Source organism: Gopherus flavomarginatus, chromosome 3, assembly GCF_025201925.1.
Source record: "Gopherus flavomarginatus isolate rGopFla2 chromosome 3, rGopFla2.mat.asm, whole genome shotgun sequence".
Taxonomy (NCBI): Eukaryota; Metazoa; Chordata; order Testudines; family Testudinidae; genus Gopherus; species Gopherus flavomarginatus.
In genome coordinates, this window is record NC_066619.1 from 1,338,281 (window position 1) to 1,354,793 (window position 16,513).

The window sequence follows — 16,513 nt, forward strand, 5'->3', positions numbered from 1 at the left end:
AACCTGCCTCCCTCCCCTGCTCTGCCCCAGCACCGCCCCATCTCACCCCATGCCCACCAGCCCCATCCGCGGCAGCGGCAGCGGCAGGGGCGGGCGGCGCGGTGAGTGGCAGCGGCTCGGCCAATCGGCGGCGGCCTCCGGGGTGCTCGAGGTGCGCCGGGCCAATGGGCAGGCGCTCGGCTGACGTCATGGCTGCGGGCGCTGCGGGGATGGTGCGGGCCGGGGGAGCGCGGCGCGGAGCATGGCCCGGCGGCGGCGGCTGCTGGTGCTGCTGCTGCTGCTGCTCGGCGCGGGGCCCCTGCCCGGTGAGTGGGGCTGGGGGGCCGCAGGGGCTGGGGGGCCCTAGAGGGGCCTGGGGGACTCCCTGCCCTGGGGGGGGTCCCTGCCCCGGTGCTGATCCCCGGGGGGGGGGGGGGGGAGCTGTCCCTGTCCCAGTGCTGATCCCCGGGGGGGGGAGCTGTCCCTGCCCCGGTGCTGATCCCCAGAGAGGTGGGGGGAGCTGTCCCTGCCCTGGTTCTGATCCCCGGGGGGGCAGCTGTCTACCCCGGTGCTGATCCCCAGAGAGGTGGGGGGAGCTGTCCCTGCCCCGGTGCTGATCCCCGGGGGGGGGGGAGCTGTCCCTGTCCCAGTGCTGATCCCCGGGGGGGGGAGCTGTCCCTGCCCCGGTGCTGATCCCCGGGGGGGGGGAGCTGTCCCTGTCCCAGTGCTGATCCCCGGGGGGGGGAGCTGTCCCTGCCCCGCTGCTGATCCCCGGGGGGGGGAGCTGTCCCTGTCCCAGTGCTGATCCCCGGGGGGGGGAGCTGTCCCTGCCCCGCTGCTGATCCCCAGTGAGGAGGGGAGCTGTCCCTGTCCCAGTGCTGATCCTCGGGGGGGGGGGGGGAGCTGTCCCTGCCTCAGTGCTGATCCCCGGGGTGGGAGCTGTCTCTACCCCGGTGCTGATCCCCAGAGAGGTGAGGGGGAGCTGTCCCTTCCCCGGTAGTGTCCCCATGTCACACCCCCTGCCACCCACCCGCTCCCTGGGTGGTGTCACTGCCCAGCCTCCTGGCTCTTGCTGGCAGCTCAGTCCCTGCCTGGCCCCGTGCTCTCAGCGGGGGTGTGACTCTGCCTCCGTCCATGGGGAGCCCCACCCACGGGGGTCTGGCCAGGGTCCAGAGCCCTCAGGCAGCCCTGGGGAGTCGCCCTGCCTGGCTGTGTGGGGTCACGACTCCCCAGGGCAGGGGCAGGTGACACACAGCAGGAGCAGGGTTTATCCCCAGGGTGGAAGTGGAGATATTGCCACCGGCACCCAGGGCGTGTGGTTACTGCAGAATGGCTGGCGCTGGGCACACCTGACGGGCGCGTTTCTGTGGGGAGGGCGGAGCAGGAGATTGGATGTGCCCCCTTGAACTATGGCTCAGGGTGACAGCGCTGGTACTGATGGCGAGGGCAGCTGAAGGCACAGCCTTGGCTAGGTGTGTACGTCAGGGTACAGCCGGCTGTGTCTGCACACGTCTGTACACAGGCACCCCCCACGTGCACACGCAGCACGAGGAGTGGTGGGTTCAGTGCCCGGACACCTCTCGCTCCAGCTGGCTCCCTTGAGCTGACTTGTGCTGAGCAGACAGGCAGGTGACAGCCCCAGCACCGGGCCTGAGGGCCCTGCCCAGGAGTGGCTCCTGCTCGCAGGCTTGCTGGCGGGGGCTGTCATTCATATCAGCCCTGGAGCCGGGGGGGAGAGCTGCTGGGGGCTGCCTGGCGAGCTCCCAGGGAGGAACATTTGGCCGTGATCATTCTGGCTCTTGGGATGGTTGCACTGGACGCTCGGTCCCACCAGGGACAGTGATGCTCAGCTCAGCTCCCGTCACCAGCCTCCTGCTTTGATGCAGTTGCTGCCAGGCCCGTGGCAGCCCAGCCAGTTCTGGGAGCCAGATCCCACCTCCTCCAGGCCGACAGCAGGAGACATGGGGCATCTGCTCCCCAGGCTGCATCACCAGGGCCAGGGCTGGCAGAGCAGCCTCTGTCCTGACTGGCGGGAGAATGCCTGGGCTGGGCACAGCAATATTCCCCAGCCGCAGGTCAGCTGAGCCGGCGAAGGCACGCTGCCGAGGGGGCTCTACGGAGAGATCGCCTCACAGCCTGGCGTCACCGGCCCCCAGACACACCCGCATGTGACTGTCATCCCCCCCCGCCCTGAGAACGCAGCCCGTGCGGTTTGCCCTGTGCCCTCTGGATGGGGCTGGACATGGAGGTGCCTCCCTGTGCCCTGCTTCCATTTCACCGTGGTCTCATTCCTTGTCACTGCGCTGTGGCAGAGCAGCCCCGGCAGCCCCACGCCCGCTGCTCTGGCACGGGACTGGTGTTGGGGAAGGCGAGTCCCAGCCAGAGCCGGGACTGGACTCAACCTGAGGTGGTGGGAGCAGGACGTCGCCGTTGGCATGCTGTGTGCTGGGACAGCTGCAGCCTGGCTGGGGTGGGGGGCTCTCCAGCTCACTCCATGGCACAGCAGATGGCGCAGAGCTGTCAGAGGACTCCCGCATTGGTGCCATGGGGCAGAGCCCTGTGGAAACCTGGCAGCATGTACCTTAGTGAGGACGAGGCTGCCCAGTCAACAGGCCTGCAGGGCAGAGTTGGCCTTGCAGGGGCCCAGCATGAGGCATAGGCATCAGTCGCACCCGGGCTTCCTGCCCCAGGAGCAGATGCCACAAGGTGCCCACTGAAACATTCCAAGACACATGCTCCTGTGCCTGGGGAGAGGTGCTGCCCATCAGCCACGGAGCAGCAGAACTCCACGTGGTGCAGGACGAGTGGCTGGGGGCACATCTCTACCCGGGCAGAGCCCATACGGTACCAGCTGCTTGGTGCCAGGGGCATAGCAGCACCACTGGGTCTATTCGGTGCATGGAGCAGGCAGGCAGCTGGGAATGAAGCTCCTATCCAAACACACCATGCCCCAGCTACCAGGAGTGTGGCCTTCTTGGGACAATAGTCCAGCATGGGTCTGCATGCATGGATAGCACAGCAGAGCCCCACATGGCACAGGGTGCATGGCATGCATGGCCTGGCATGGCACAGGGTGCACAGCGTTCCCGGCCTGGCATGGCACAGGGCACACAGCCCACACAGCCTGCCGTGGCAGATGGTACATAGTGTTCATGGCCATGTGTGGCACAGGGTGCATGGCATGCATGGTCCGGCATGGCACAGGGTTCATGGCGTTCATGGCCCAGCATGGCACAGTGCACGGCACACACAGCCTGGCATGGCAGATGGTATATGGTGTTCACGGCCCAGCACTGGGTGCATGGCGTTCACGGCCCGGCATGGCACAGGGTGCATGGCCCACACAGCCTGGCATGGCAGATGGTATATGGCGTTCACGGCCCAGCACAGGGTGCATGGCTTTCATGGCCCAGCATGGCACAGAGTGCATGGCCCACACAGCCTGGCATGGCAGATGGTATATGGCGTTCACGGCCCGGCATGGCACAGAGTGCATGGCCCACACAGCCTGGCATGGCAGATGATATATGGCGTTCACGGCCCAGCACAGGGTGCATGGCATTCACGGCCCAGCATGGCACAGGGTGCATGGCCCACACAGCCTGGCATGGCAGATGGTACACGGCGTTCACGGCCCGGCATGGCACAGAGTGCATGGCACACACAGCCTGGCATGGCAGATGGTATACAGCGTTCACGGCCCAGCACAGGGTGCATGGCGTTCATGGCCCGGCATGGCACAGGCGCATGGCGTTCATGGCCCGGCATAGCACAAGGTGCACGGCCCACAGCCTGGCATGGCAGATGGTATACAGCGGTCACGGCCCGGCACAAGGTGCACGGCATTCACGGCCCGGCATGGCACAGGGTGCATGGCACACACAGCCTGGCATGGCAGATGGTATACAGCGGTCATGGCCCGGCACAGGGTGCACAGCATTCACGGCCCGGCATGGCACAGGGTGCATGGCGTTCATGGCCCGGCATAGCAAAGGGTGCACGGCCCACAGCCTGGCATGGCAGATGGTATACAGCGGTCACGGCCCGGCACAGGGTGCACGGCATTCACGGCCTGGCATGGCACAGGGAGCACGGCCCACACAGTCTGGCATGGCAGATGGTATACAGCGTTCACGGCCTGGCACAGGGTGCACGGCGTTCACGGCCGGCATGGCACAGGGTGCACGGCCCACACAGCCTGACATGGCAGATGGTACATGGCATTCACAGCCTGGCATGGCAGATGGTACGCGGCATTCACAGCCTGGCTTGGCACAGGGTGCATGGCCCACACAGCCTGGAATGGTAGATAGTACAAGGCACAGGACATGCATGTGTCCTCGTCTTGTGAATCTGAGGCCAGAGCTGTTGTAGGGGCTGTAGCGATCCAGGCCTGGCTCGGAGCTCTCCCCTGACTCCGTGCAGGGGCACAGAAGGGTTCTCCCTAGGGCTGCTGTGGGTGCGGGGCGCACATACCTGGCTGGTGTTACCACGCCCTGTGCAGTTCGTGTCTCCCACCTCCCGGCAGGCAGCGCTCCCGGCGTGGCTTGCCCTGTCCCCTCACCCCCTCCCAAGACCGGGAGGCTCTGAAGACGAAGGGGATCAGTCCCAGAGTGCTGGGACAGGTACCCCCCGAGGTGCCCCAGAGGAGGGCAGAACTGGGAGCCTGAAAGCAGGCAGCCAGATGGCCCCCCAGGCTGGGGTCCAGTCAGCGCTGAGCCCCTGGCAGGCCCTGTACCTGGTCGCTCAGCACCGGGGGAGGGTGGGGGGAGACCCCCTGACTCTGCAGATGTGGAGTTTCCAAACTCATGTCAGTTCAAAGCACTGAGCCCTTGAGCTGGCTGTGCGGGGGGTGGGGCCATGTGTCCTGGCCTGGGGGCAGGGGGGCTCAGATACCTGGGAAAGCCGGATCGATGGGCAGGGGGAATGGGGCAGGACAGAACAGGGTGTCATGCAGCAACTGGGCACGGGACAGGGACGTGAGTGATGCCGGGGAGCGCACGGGGCAGGACGGGGTCAGGGAAGCATTGTAATGCTGATGGAGTCACAGGGTGTGATGGACCCGGGTGCGGGTCACCTCTCTCTAGGAGGCTGGAAATTCAAGGGGCTCAGAGGCAGGCTCAGAGTTGGGCCAGGAGAACCCCCCCCCCAAAGCATCTGGAAGGAATCAGAACTGGGATGTGACAGAGACACGGGGTAACGAGCGGTTAGAGATGGGAGGCTGGGGCTGGCTGTCACCTGCCCCCTGACACCAGCCAAGGGGGCGCTCCAGGAACTGAAGGGCAGCAAATTCATATGGGGCAACGGAAACACTTTCTGCACATGGTGCACCATCAGCCTGCGGAACTCACCGCCACAAGGGATCTCTGCAGCCTCCAGCTCAGCAGGGCTCAGGCAAGGATTGGCCATTCCTGGGGAGCAGGAGGCCTGCCAGGCACATCGGAGAGGAGGAGAATGGAAGGGGCATGAGATGAGCCTGCCCCAGCGGGGACGTTGGGGGAGCTCCCCATGGACAAGCTGTTCCACGTTGGCCACAGCGGGGTTCCTGCCCCTCCCTCTGAGGTGGCTGGTGCGGGGCCCTGGCAGAGCCAGGAGTCCAGGCGCGATGGGCCCGTGGGCTGGGCAGGCTGGGGCTTCCTACATCGCAGCCCACGCTGGCTCATGGCCCCTCTTCCTTCCCCTCCCCCCCATGCCCTCTTGCAGACGGGCTCTTCGTGACCGATTACTTCACCCGCACGCCGCGCAAGCTCAACCCCTTCCGCTCCTTCGCCAGCATCGAGCTCTTCCACTTCCGCATCCCCGAGGACACCCTGGTCGCCGTCTGGAACCTCATCACCTTCAAGGAGCAGGGCGGCACCTTCGGGGACCAGTGCCCAGACCGCAGCGTCACCGTGTGAGTGCCAGGGGGGCTGAGAGCTCAGCGTGGGCCTGGGACTCCGGTGCCTGGATTCTTTGGGGCGGGGCCCAGCTGGGCTGGCACATAGGGACTGTCGTGCAGGTGCTGGCCCCCTTCTGGGAACACGTGACTCTCCCCCAGGGCTGCAAGGCCGCTCTCTCCCACCTGCCCTTAGCACAAAGGAGCCTGGGCTGTGCCCACCAGGGCCACCTTCCTGAATCCACCTGCCATGGACAACACAACGTGCCCCTCTCCACCCGCGCAGGCCCCGCTGTCTGTCTCCCTCCAAGTGTCCCCCTGGTATGCCCAACCCCTGGTCCACCAGACACCCAGGGTTCAGACCCTGCGCCCCAGGAGGCTGTGCACCTCAGCTTCCCCTCACACCAGCGCTGCACCTAGCACGCAGCTCGGAGCTCGGTGTGTAGTGCAAACAAGTATACGAGTGTATGGTGAGTGTGGGGAAAGGGATTGGGAAGTGTTATTTACCCTTCCCATAACACAAGGCCAGGGGGACAACCAATGAAATGAACAGGCAGCAGGTTTAAAACAGACAAAAGGAGATATTTCTTCACACAACGCACCATCAACCTGTGGCACTCACGGCCAGGAGATGTTGTGAAGGCCAAAAGTATAACTGGGTTCAAAAAAGAACTAGATCAGTTCCTGGAGGATAGGTCAATCAATGGCTTTTAGCCAGGATGATCGGGGCACAACCCCATGCTCTGGGCATCCCTCAACCTCTGTTGCCAGATGCTGGGACTGGATGACGGGATGGATCACTCGATAAATTGCCCAGTTCTGTTCATTCCCTCTGGGGCTCCTGGCACTGGCCAATGTCAGAGACAGGACACTGGGCTGGATGGACCCTTGGTCTGACCCAGCGGGGCTGTTCTCATCTTAAGTTTATTTCACGAAGTAGAGATTTAAGTGATGGCAAAAGGAAGTCTTGGAAACAGATGGTTACATGTAAAATAAAATCATCCCACGCAAGTCTAGGTTTAATAATCCAGCTACCCGCATGCCCCCCAAGCTCTATGCTCTCCAGCCCGACAGGTGTGAGCCCCGTCTCATGAGCCAGGACGTGCTCCGGGTGTCTCTGCACCCTTCGCTGTAGCCAAAGGGTCCATTGTCCCCATTCATGAGCGAGATGCCCCTGCCTGTTGTTTTTCCTTCCGGGTAGATTTCACAGGCTTGGTTAGCCAGTGGCTCCGTGAGCACCTGGACATACTGTAACGATGCAACCTCTAGCAGGACAGCACTGAGAGTATCAGTTCAGGACAAATTGCCCAGAGCAGGGCAGTCACAGCCCCAGGCTGGAGTTTCTCCACCTCTAAGGCACCAAACCAGCCAGACTAAGAGGAATTTGGTCTCACCCCACTGGCTAACAACAAGTCACACAAGCAATTCCCTTAGACACTCCAGTCTCCCAGTATCACCACCAGGGCCACTTGTTATGGGGACGAATGGTTATGAAAACCAACACCCCAGTAAAAGAAAAGAAAAAAAAGGTTCTCCTGATCCCAAAGGACCAAGCCCCAGACCCAGGTCAAATGATAACTTAGGTCTTACCCAAAATACACACTTACAGCCAATTCTTATTAACTAAACTAAAAATTATTAAAAAAGAAAAGAGAGAGAGTTGGTTGGAAGATCAATATACAGACAGATTTGAATCCAATTTCTTGAGGTTCAGATACATGGCAGAGATGAGTTTGTAGTTGCCAAAAGTCCTTTTAGAAATAGTCCATAGGTTATAGTCCAATGTCCATATTCAGGGTGACTCCAGTCAGTGACTGGGGATCTCAATCCTTGTGGCTTAAGGTTTCCCCCTCTTGAAACCCAAAGCAGATCTGAGACGAAGCAGGATCGTGTCCCAGGCTTCTTATACATTTTCAACAGCCTTTTGGCCTGAGAAAACAATAGGCTCAACTCTCCTTCCAACCATCCTGGCAATTAGCACAGGGTAATTTATCCATTAAACAGTTCAGATTCAGGTTACCACAACCTTCAAAGAGACACATAGACAATAATACTATTTCACTCCAGTGTCTTCCTAAATGTTAATATTCCTTTTTTGTTATTATCTTTGAATCAAAATCATAGCAATAGACATCTCTTCCCAACAAGTCTTTAAAGTTCGGCCATGGGTCATGTCAGTCTGTGAGTTAATTCTTTGTGGGCTAGAACCCACTGCATCAGATGCATGGAGTGAAAAATACAGTAGCAGGTATATTTAGGTTTTGTAATGACCCATCCACTCCCAGTCTTTATTCCAGCCTAATTTGGTGGTGTCCAGTTTGCAAATTAATTCCAGTTCTGCAGAACTAATATGCAAACTGGACACCATCAAATTAGGTCCGACTGAAGACTGGGAGTGGATGGGTCATTACAAAAACTAATTTCCCCCTGCTGATACTCACACCTTCTTGTCAACTGTTTGAAATGGGCCACCCTCATTACCAAGACAAAAGTGATTTTTCCTCCCTTGGTATTCTACTGTTCATTGAATTGTCTCGTTAGCACTGACCCCCCCACTTAGTAAGGCAATTCCCATCTTTTCATGTACTATGTATAAATAATCCTGCTACTGTATTTTCCACTGCATGCATCTGATGAAGTGGGTTGTAGCCCGCAAAAGCTCATGCTCAAATAAATGTGTTAGTCTCCAAGGTGCCCCAAGGACTCCTCGTTGTTTTTGCTGATACAGACTAACACGGCTGCCACTCTGAAACCTCTGAGGTAATTAACTTTTTCTGGCCCTGTGTCACCTTTCAATGAGCTATTATATTACACTCATAACCTCGCACCTACATGTGAGACACACAATGCACAACACCAAACAACGAGAGGGAGCAGCGTCTTACCCCCCTGACGGGAGCCTGCAGAGGCCTGTCACCTGGGCGCTGTTCTCACCCCCAGGCTTTATGAGCATAATCGCCAGGATAGACACACAACTCCTTAAATATTGTCCATGCAGTCGTGTGGCTGGGACTGAGAGCTGGTGGCTGCTAACTCTCGGCAGGGCCCTCTCATACCAGCCAGGTGTGAATGGGTGTATATCTGACCTCGGGATCCCCATACAGACCAAACACCCCTCAGCCAGCTGGCACCATGCAGCACCTTGGAGGAGTCGGTCAGTGGGCCAGACCCCCAAGAGGTTCCTCCAGCATAGGAACCACAGTCCCACTACCTCCCAACCAGAGCCCTGGGCTCCCTCCCTCCTGCTCCACCCCGGGCCCTGCCCAGCGAGTCCCACCCAGCCAGCCCCTGGGTGAGCCGTGTCCCCTCCGCAGGGACCGATGCCCCCAGCCAGGGTCTGCAGCGGCACCCGGCAGCCTGTTCCAGAGCAGGGTTTGTCTGGCACCTGGAGACCCCATGGGCAGCCCTGAGCTCAGCCCAGAGACCTTCAGGCTGAAGCATCGTCCACCTGGCCGAGAGAGCATCTCCCCAGGCCTGGCCCCAGCTCAGGCACTGGCCCCCTCTTGCTCCCTCGGCAGGTCAGGCTCAGAAGCGAGTAGCCAGCTCCCTCCAGGAGCCCGCTCTGTACCCTCTGCCTGGCCTGTCTCAGCCCTTTGTCCTTGAGCGGTAATCTCTTCCCAGCTTACCTGCTGAGAGCTGGGGGGACCTCCTGCCCCTTGGCCAGGGGTCTCTGGGTGTCCATGTGCTGGGCACTGGGAGTGCTATGGCCTCGCTGGGATCCAGCATCACCACGAGGTGCAGCCAGCTCCTTAACAACCCTCTGCACTGGGGCCCAGACAGCCCAGGACACCCTCTCCTCCCTGGAGCAGACTTACCACCCCCCCGGGTAACAATGCAAAGTGCAGAGGGAAATGGAGGCACTCATAGGAGTCATGCAGATACTACAGACCATCCCCCTTTGTCACACCTTGTGCGCATGCACACATGCACACACTCACGCACGCATATGCACACACCCCTACACACATGGACACATAACTGGCTGGATAACCGTACTCAGAGAGTAGTTGTTAATGGCTCCCAATCCTGCTGGAAAGGTATAACAAGTGGGGTTCCTCAGGGGGTTGTTTTGGGACCGGCTCTGTTCAATATCTTCATCAACGATTTAGATGTTGGCATAGAAAGTACGCTTATTAAGTTTGCGGACGATACCAAACTGGGACGGATTGCAACTGCTTTGGAGGACAGGGTCAAAATTCAAAATGATCTGGACAAATTGGAGAAATGGTCTGAGGTAAACAGGATGAAGTTCAATAAAGACAAATGCAAAGTGCTCCACTTAGGAAGGAACAATCAGTTTCACACATACAGAATGGGAAGAGACTGTCTAGGAAGGAGTATGGCAGAAAGAGATCTAGGGGTCATAGTAGACCACAAGCTTAATATGAGTCAACAGTGTGATACTGTTGCAAAAAAAGCAAATGTGATTCTGGGATGCATTAACAGGTGTGTTGTAAAGAAGACACGAGAAGTCATTCTTCCGCTTTACTCTGCGCTGGTTAGGCCTCAACTGGAGTATTGTGTCCAGTTCTGGGCACCGCATTTCAAGAAAGATGTGGAGAAATTGGAGAGGGTCCAGAGAAGAGCAACAAGAATGATTAAAGGTCTTGAGAACATGACCTATGAAGGAAGGCTGAAGGAACTGGGTTTGTTTAGTCTGGAAAAGAGAAGACTGAGAGGGGACATGATAGCAGATTTCAGGTATCTAAAAGGGTGTCATCAGGAGGAGGGAGAAAACTTGTTCACCTTAGCCTCTAAGGATACAACAAGAAGCAATGGGCTTAAACTGCAGCAAGGGAGATTTAGGTTGGATGTTAGGAAAAAGTTCCTAACTGTCAGGGTAGTTAAACACTGGAATAGATTGCCTAGGGAAGTTGTGGAAACTCCATCTCTGGAGATATTTAAGAGTAGGTTAGATAAATGTCTATTAGGGATGGTCTAGACAATATTTGGTCCTGCCATGAGGGCAGGGGACTGGACTCGATGACCTCTCGAGGTCCCTTCCAGTCCTGGAGTCTATGAGTCTATGGACACACACACACACACACACACACAGACACACAGACACACACACAGCCTCCCATTCCCACAGCTCCCTCCAGCCCTTTGAGGTGCTGTAAGATCCAGCTGGCAACTGGCCAGGGTGGGCTATTCCTGCAGCCCTCCCTCAGCCTGATACTGACCCCGTATGGCATGGGGGGCCCTACCCCATGTTGGAACCCTGGAGTCTCTCCCTGTGACATGCCGGAGTCGTGCTTCCCTGAGTGTTTCGGGTCGGGATTGTGGGGCCTCGGCACAGCGAGGGTGGGACTGGGCTGTATCTGCCCAGGCGCAACGTCCGTGAGGGCTGCTGGTGTCAGGATCCTGCTGCTGGCGCCACCATCCCCACCTGCCAGCCACTTGGCTGCTCTCTCTGCCCGCCTGCTCCCATCTCACATGCTCTCTGTCCTGCAGGTATTTCCGCTCCGGGGCTCCCCCCGTCATCGCCCCCCTCCACACCCACTTTCCCCGGGACACGGCCGTCCCCGGCTCCTTCACTCTCACCCTCACCTGGAGTCTGCCGAACCGCACCACCGGTGTCTTCAACATCACCAGCCCGCTGCCCGGAGACTGGTTCCTGGCCGCCCACCTTCCCAAGGATGAGGGCAAGATCTCCGTCAAGGTGAGGGGCCAGCAGGGGAAGGTTAATGGCCGTGCCCCCGACACCAGAGGCAGGGACAAGCCAATGCCCTGCAGGGCGCTAAAGCTGCCCCAGGCTGGGCCAGTGCAGGGCAAGGCTCCTGTTGCTCTGACTAGGGGAGGGGGATTCCCCAGGGCTGTCTCTGGGGGAGTGGCAGGGGGTTCTCCATTCTACCTGGGGGACAGGTGAGGGATTCCCCATTGCTCTGTCTGAGGGAGTGTAATGATGCTGTCCGGGGGAGCCAGCTGAGGTCACTCAATTAGGGTGAACTGCAAACACAACATGCAAACAAACCCCAGAAGCTGGTGGTTATTCCAATACTTAAGATTTACCAGCCAGCACAGAACAGCTTCTTCAGCACCTCTCTGGTTACTCAGAAGTTCAAACCATGCAGTTCCCTTAAAGGGCCCAGCCTCAGGCCTCCGTCCAGACACACCTGTCAGATATGATGATGATTCCTGAAAAATCTTATCTCATCATATAAATGAAAAGGTTCTTCCAATCCCAAAGGATCAGCCACACACCCAGGTTCAATTATAACTTAGATCTTACCCAAACTACATACTATTAGCCACTTTTTATTAACTAAACTAAAAATTATTGAAAAAGAAAAGAGAGAGTTGGTTAAAAGATCAATATACAGACAGACTTGAATTCAATTCTTGAGGTTCAGATACATAGTAGAGATGAGCTTGTAGTTGCCAAAAGTCCTTTTAGAAATAGTCCAGAGGTTATAGTCCAATGTCCATATTCAAGGTGGCTCCAGTCAATGACTGGGGATCTCAATCCTTGTGGCTTAAGGTTTCCCCCTCTTGAAACCCAAAGCAGATCTGAGATGAAGAAGGATCGTGTCCCAGGCTTCTTATACATTTCTAGCAGTCTTTTGGCCTGAGAAAACAATAGGCTTAACTCCTTCTCCCAACCATCCTGGCAATTAGCACAGGGTAATTTATCCATTAAACAGTTCAGATCCAGGTTACCACAACCTTCAAAGAGACACATAGACAATAACACTATTTCACTCAAGTATCTTCTTAAATGTTAATATTCCTTTTTTGGTCTTCGAAGCAAAGCTCTAGCAATAGACAAGACTTGTTTGCTTACATCCCAAGACCTGAGCAAACACCTCCCCTTCTACCTCTCCCAATGCAGACTTGCATTTCAAAGCTCTGCTCATTTACAGATCTTCCCAACCAGTCTCTAAAGTTTGGCCCTGGCTCAGGTCAGTCTGGGAGGTAATTAACTCTTTCTGGCCCTGTCACCTTTCAGTGATATTAGATCACACTCCTAAGGTCACAGGGAGGGACAGGGAGTTCTCATCATTACCTATGGCAGAGGCTGCCAAGCTGTGGCCCATGAATGTGTTGGCAGAGGAGTGCTGTACTGGGGGTCTGTCCCCTTTCAAGGGTAGTGGGCCCTGGGGCCAGTCAACCTCTGATCTGGGACATGCTCTCTTTAAGGATACAGGTGTTCGGTGGAGCAGCAGATCTGCTGGGGAAATGGGGCCAGATATAAATCTGGAGCCTCCTCCTGAACAGGATCAAGCCAGCTGCTGGGGTACCCCCAGGAGGGTGGCCAGCTGGCTATCTGCGGGAGCGGCTCCCTGGGCTGGGACTCAGCAGGGGGTCAGGAGGGCTGGGGTGGCCTGCCTTAGCCACAGCCCCAGGTAGGGGTCTGGGGCCCCAGAACCAAGGGGCTGAAGTGCGGGTCCAGGAGCTCTGTGGAGCCTGGAGGCTGGTGGGCTGGGGACGCGGCCGGAGGCCCAGCCCCAGGAGAAGGGCTGGGAGTCCCTGCTGGTCGTGGAAGGACGAGCCCCATGGGAAGGACCCTGCAGAGAGGCCAGGGGTCACGGAGCTGCAGGCTCTGGAACAGTCCCAGGCAGATCCCTTCAGTGTGTCAGCCCCCTGAGGGTCACACTCTCACTGGGGTCAGCCCCTCAGTCCCCTCCTGGGACCGACCCTCAGAGTCTCCAGCACCCCTGGGAGCCAGGATCCTGCAGCGAGTCCACTGGACTGGCCCCCTTGGGGAGGCTGCACCCCCAAAGGGAGCAGAGCCCCCCGAGCTCCTGCCTGCAGTGACTCCCAGCCAGCGGGGCAGCAGCAGGGTGGGTCCTGACTGGGACACGTGCAGACAGTGCTGAGCAGCAACTGGAACGTTACAGCAAAGCCCCGAGTCCTCCTGACCCCCTCGAGTCCCCATCCAGGAGCACGTGTCCTGCTTCCCGCGGCCCAGGCACTAACCACCACCGGTCCTCTCCGCCGTCCCATGGGCTCTTTCCTGGGCAAGTCAGGTCACCTGGCTCCCCCCTCGGCTCTTTGTTCTCCAGCTAGTCGCGGGCACCTGGCCTCTTGCAGAGGGTGGGCCCCAGGGCCGGCAGTTGCTGGATTACAAAATGTCCAGGCCATGGTCTGAGCCAGGCGGCAGCCACACCTGCAAGAATAAATCACCTTTTGCCACCACCTAGTTACACATGCAGCACAGAGGGGAAACTGAGGCGCACACCTTATTCATGCACAACATGCAACTTTGTTACAGCAGACTGCAGGGCAGGGCGATCGGATCTGGCTGTGAGGGGGTAGGGGGGGCCCATGGGGGAGAGGGAGGGGTGCCTGGATCTGGCCGTGAGGGAGTGGCGAGGCTGGTGGGGCTGGGGGTGCCCAGTTCTGGCCGTGAGGGGGAGGGGTGCCCAGACCCGGCTGTGAGATGGTGAGGGAGTGGGGTGCCCGGACCTGGCCGTGAGGGGGTGGGGAGACTCAGTGGGGGAGAGGGGTGCCCGGACCTGGCCATGAGGGGGTGGGGAGGCCAGTGGGGGAGGGGTCGGGGGTGCCCAGATCTGGCCATGAGGGGGTGGGGAGGCCGGTGGGGGAGGGATCAGGGTGCCCGGACCTGGCCGTGAGGGGGTGGGGAGGCCGATGGGGAAGGGGTCGAGGGTGCCCAGATCTGGCCGTGAGGGGGTGGGGAAGTCGGTGGGGGAGGGCTCGGGGTGCCCGGACCTGGCTGTGAAGGGGTGGGGAGGCTGGTGGGGGAGGGCTCGGGGTGCCCGGACCTGGCTGTGAATGGGGTGGGGAGGCTGGTGGGGGAGGGCTCGGGGTGCCCGGACCTGGCTGTGTAGGGATGGGGAGGCTGGTGGGGGAGGGCTCGGGGTGCCCAGACCTGGCTGTGAAGGGGTGGGGAGGCTGGTGGGGGAGGGCTCGTGGTGCCCGGACCTGGCTGTGAACCGGTGGGAAGGCCGATGGGGGAGGGCTCGGGGTGCCCGGACCTGGCTGTGTAGGGATGGGGAGGCTGGTGGGGGAGGGCTCGGGGTGCCCAGACCTGGCCGTGAGGGGGTGGGGAAGTCGGTGGGGGTGGGGTCGGGGTGCCCAGACCTGGCCATGAGTGGGTGGGGAGGCCGATGGGGGAGGGCTCGGGGTGCCCGGACCTGGCTGTGAAGGGGTGGGGAGGCTGGTGGGGGAGGGCTCGGGGTGCCCGGACCTGGCTGTGAGTGGGTGGGGAGGCTGGTGGGGGAGGGCTCGGGGTGCTCGGACCTGGCTGTGAAGGGGTGGGGAGGCTGGTGGGGGAGGGCTCGGGGTGCCCAGACCTGGCCATGAGGGGGTGGGGAGGCTCAGTGCCCAGCCCCACTCTGACGCCCCCCTCTCACCCCCAGGGTCTGTACGAAGAGTGCCAGTACCTGTTTCAGCCCCAGCTCATCGTGCAGCGCCTCGTGGGGATCGCCGTGCTGTACCCCGGCTATGTCAGCACCCAGACCATCGCGCCCCACAACCGCTCCAGCCTCTACAAGTGAGGGGGGTGGGGGGCCCTGCTGGGGGGTCACTGCTCTGTGCCGGGGGCTCTCCCAGCTCCCTGCTTGGGGCTGAGGCTGAGGTCCCCTTCAGTGGCAGGGGATCTCCCCACTTCCTGCCCCTCCCAATAACTGCGCCTAGCCGGCGGTGAAGGTGGCCCCTCCTTTGGGGGGCGGCAGCAGCAGATCATTGAGCCCCCTCCCCATTCTCAGGGGACGCCTTGCCCCGAGCGGGTTCCCCCATGGGCAGACTCAGTCTAAACTCCCGCTGCCTGGAGGTTACAGGGCCCCGGCTCCCATGCCAAAGGGGTGGGGCAGGAGCGGGTGGCGTGGGAACGTCCTGGGTTGTGTGTGGCCCACAGGAGGGGGCCTGGCTCCTGGCGCTGGGCACGTGGTCTCTAGGGGGGGCAGTGCCAGTCTCGCCATGGGGGCCCCACAGTGCTGACGCTCCCCTCCTCTGCAGGGTCTTCGTGCCCAGCCACACGTCGCGGGTGCTGGTGCAGGTGCTGGGCTGCCGGGCTGGGAACCACAGCGCCGCGGGCTGCCCGCTCTGGCTGACGGTGCGAGCCAAGGCCCCCCCGCTGCACAACTCCAGCGGCCTGGACTGCCGGGAGCGGGCGCCTTGCCAGCTGGCGCTGGAGCTGCCCCTCTGGCAGCACTGGTACTATGTGCTGCTGGAGAAGGCCCTGGGAGTGCCGGGCCCCATCCACTTCCAGCTCACCGTGCAGCTCACAGGTGAGAGCCGTGGGGCAGGGCCGTGGGGCAACTGGCAGGGGAACCACCCCAGGGCCCCAGGACCTGACCCTGTGCAGCCCCCACTAGAGTCCAGGGGATGGGGGTTGGGCCCCTGTGCACAGAGGCCCCCGCCCAGGCTCCTGGGTTCTCGCCTGGCTCTGGGAGGGTGTCGGGGGTGGGGGCTGAAAGCCAGGATGCCTGGGTTCTCTCCCCAGCACTGAACTTGGGCTGGGCAGGCCATGTCTGAGACCAGGTGTGGGCAGCACCAGGTCTGTCTTTGCTGGCAGCAGAACCAGCTTCACGAAGCAGCTCTCCGCCCCCCCCCCGCCCCCCGCCAGGTGCTCAAGTCACCTCAGCACCAGGGCTGTGGCCCCAGCTTTGCTGGAGGGACTCTTCCTTGTGCCAGCCCCCCATGGGGCCCCTCTCTTCTTCCAGGGAGCCCCCAGCCCTGTCCCCTGTGAGATGG

General features: G+C 60.2%; 1 protein-coding gene across 1 annotated transcript in view; it reads left to right on the top strand.

The window, feature by feature from the left end:
* The first annotated feature begins 236 nt into the window (after positions 1–236).
* The window catches only part of TMEM8B (transmembrane protein 8B), a 40,388-nt gene continuing 24,111 nt past the window's right edge, over positions 237–16,513 (top strand). Inside the window, exons 1-5 of the mRNA XM_050943573.1 lie at positions 237–305; positions 5,683–5,872; positions 11,309–11,516; positions 15,178–15,311; positions 15,776–16,047. Of these exons, the coding sequence (XP_050799530.1) occupies positions 242–305; positions 5,683–5,872; positions 11,309–11,516; positions 15,178–15,311; positions 15,776–16,047 (868 nt within the window). The 5' untranslated portion in view covers positions 237–241. The remainder of the gene's footprint in view (positions 306–5,682; positions 5,873–11,308; positions 11,517–15,177; positions 15,312–15,775; positions 16,048–16,513) is intronic.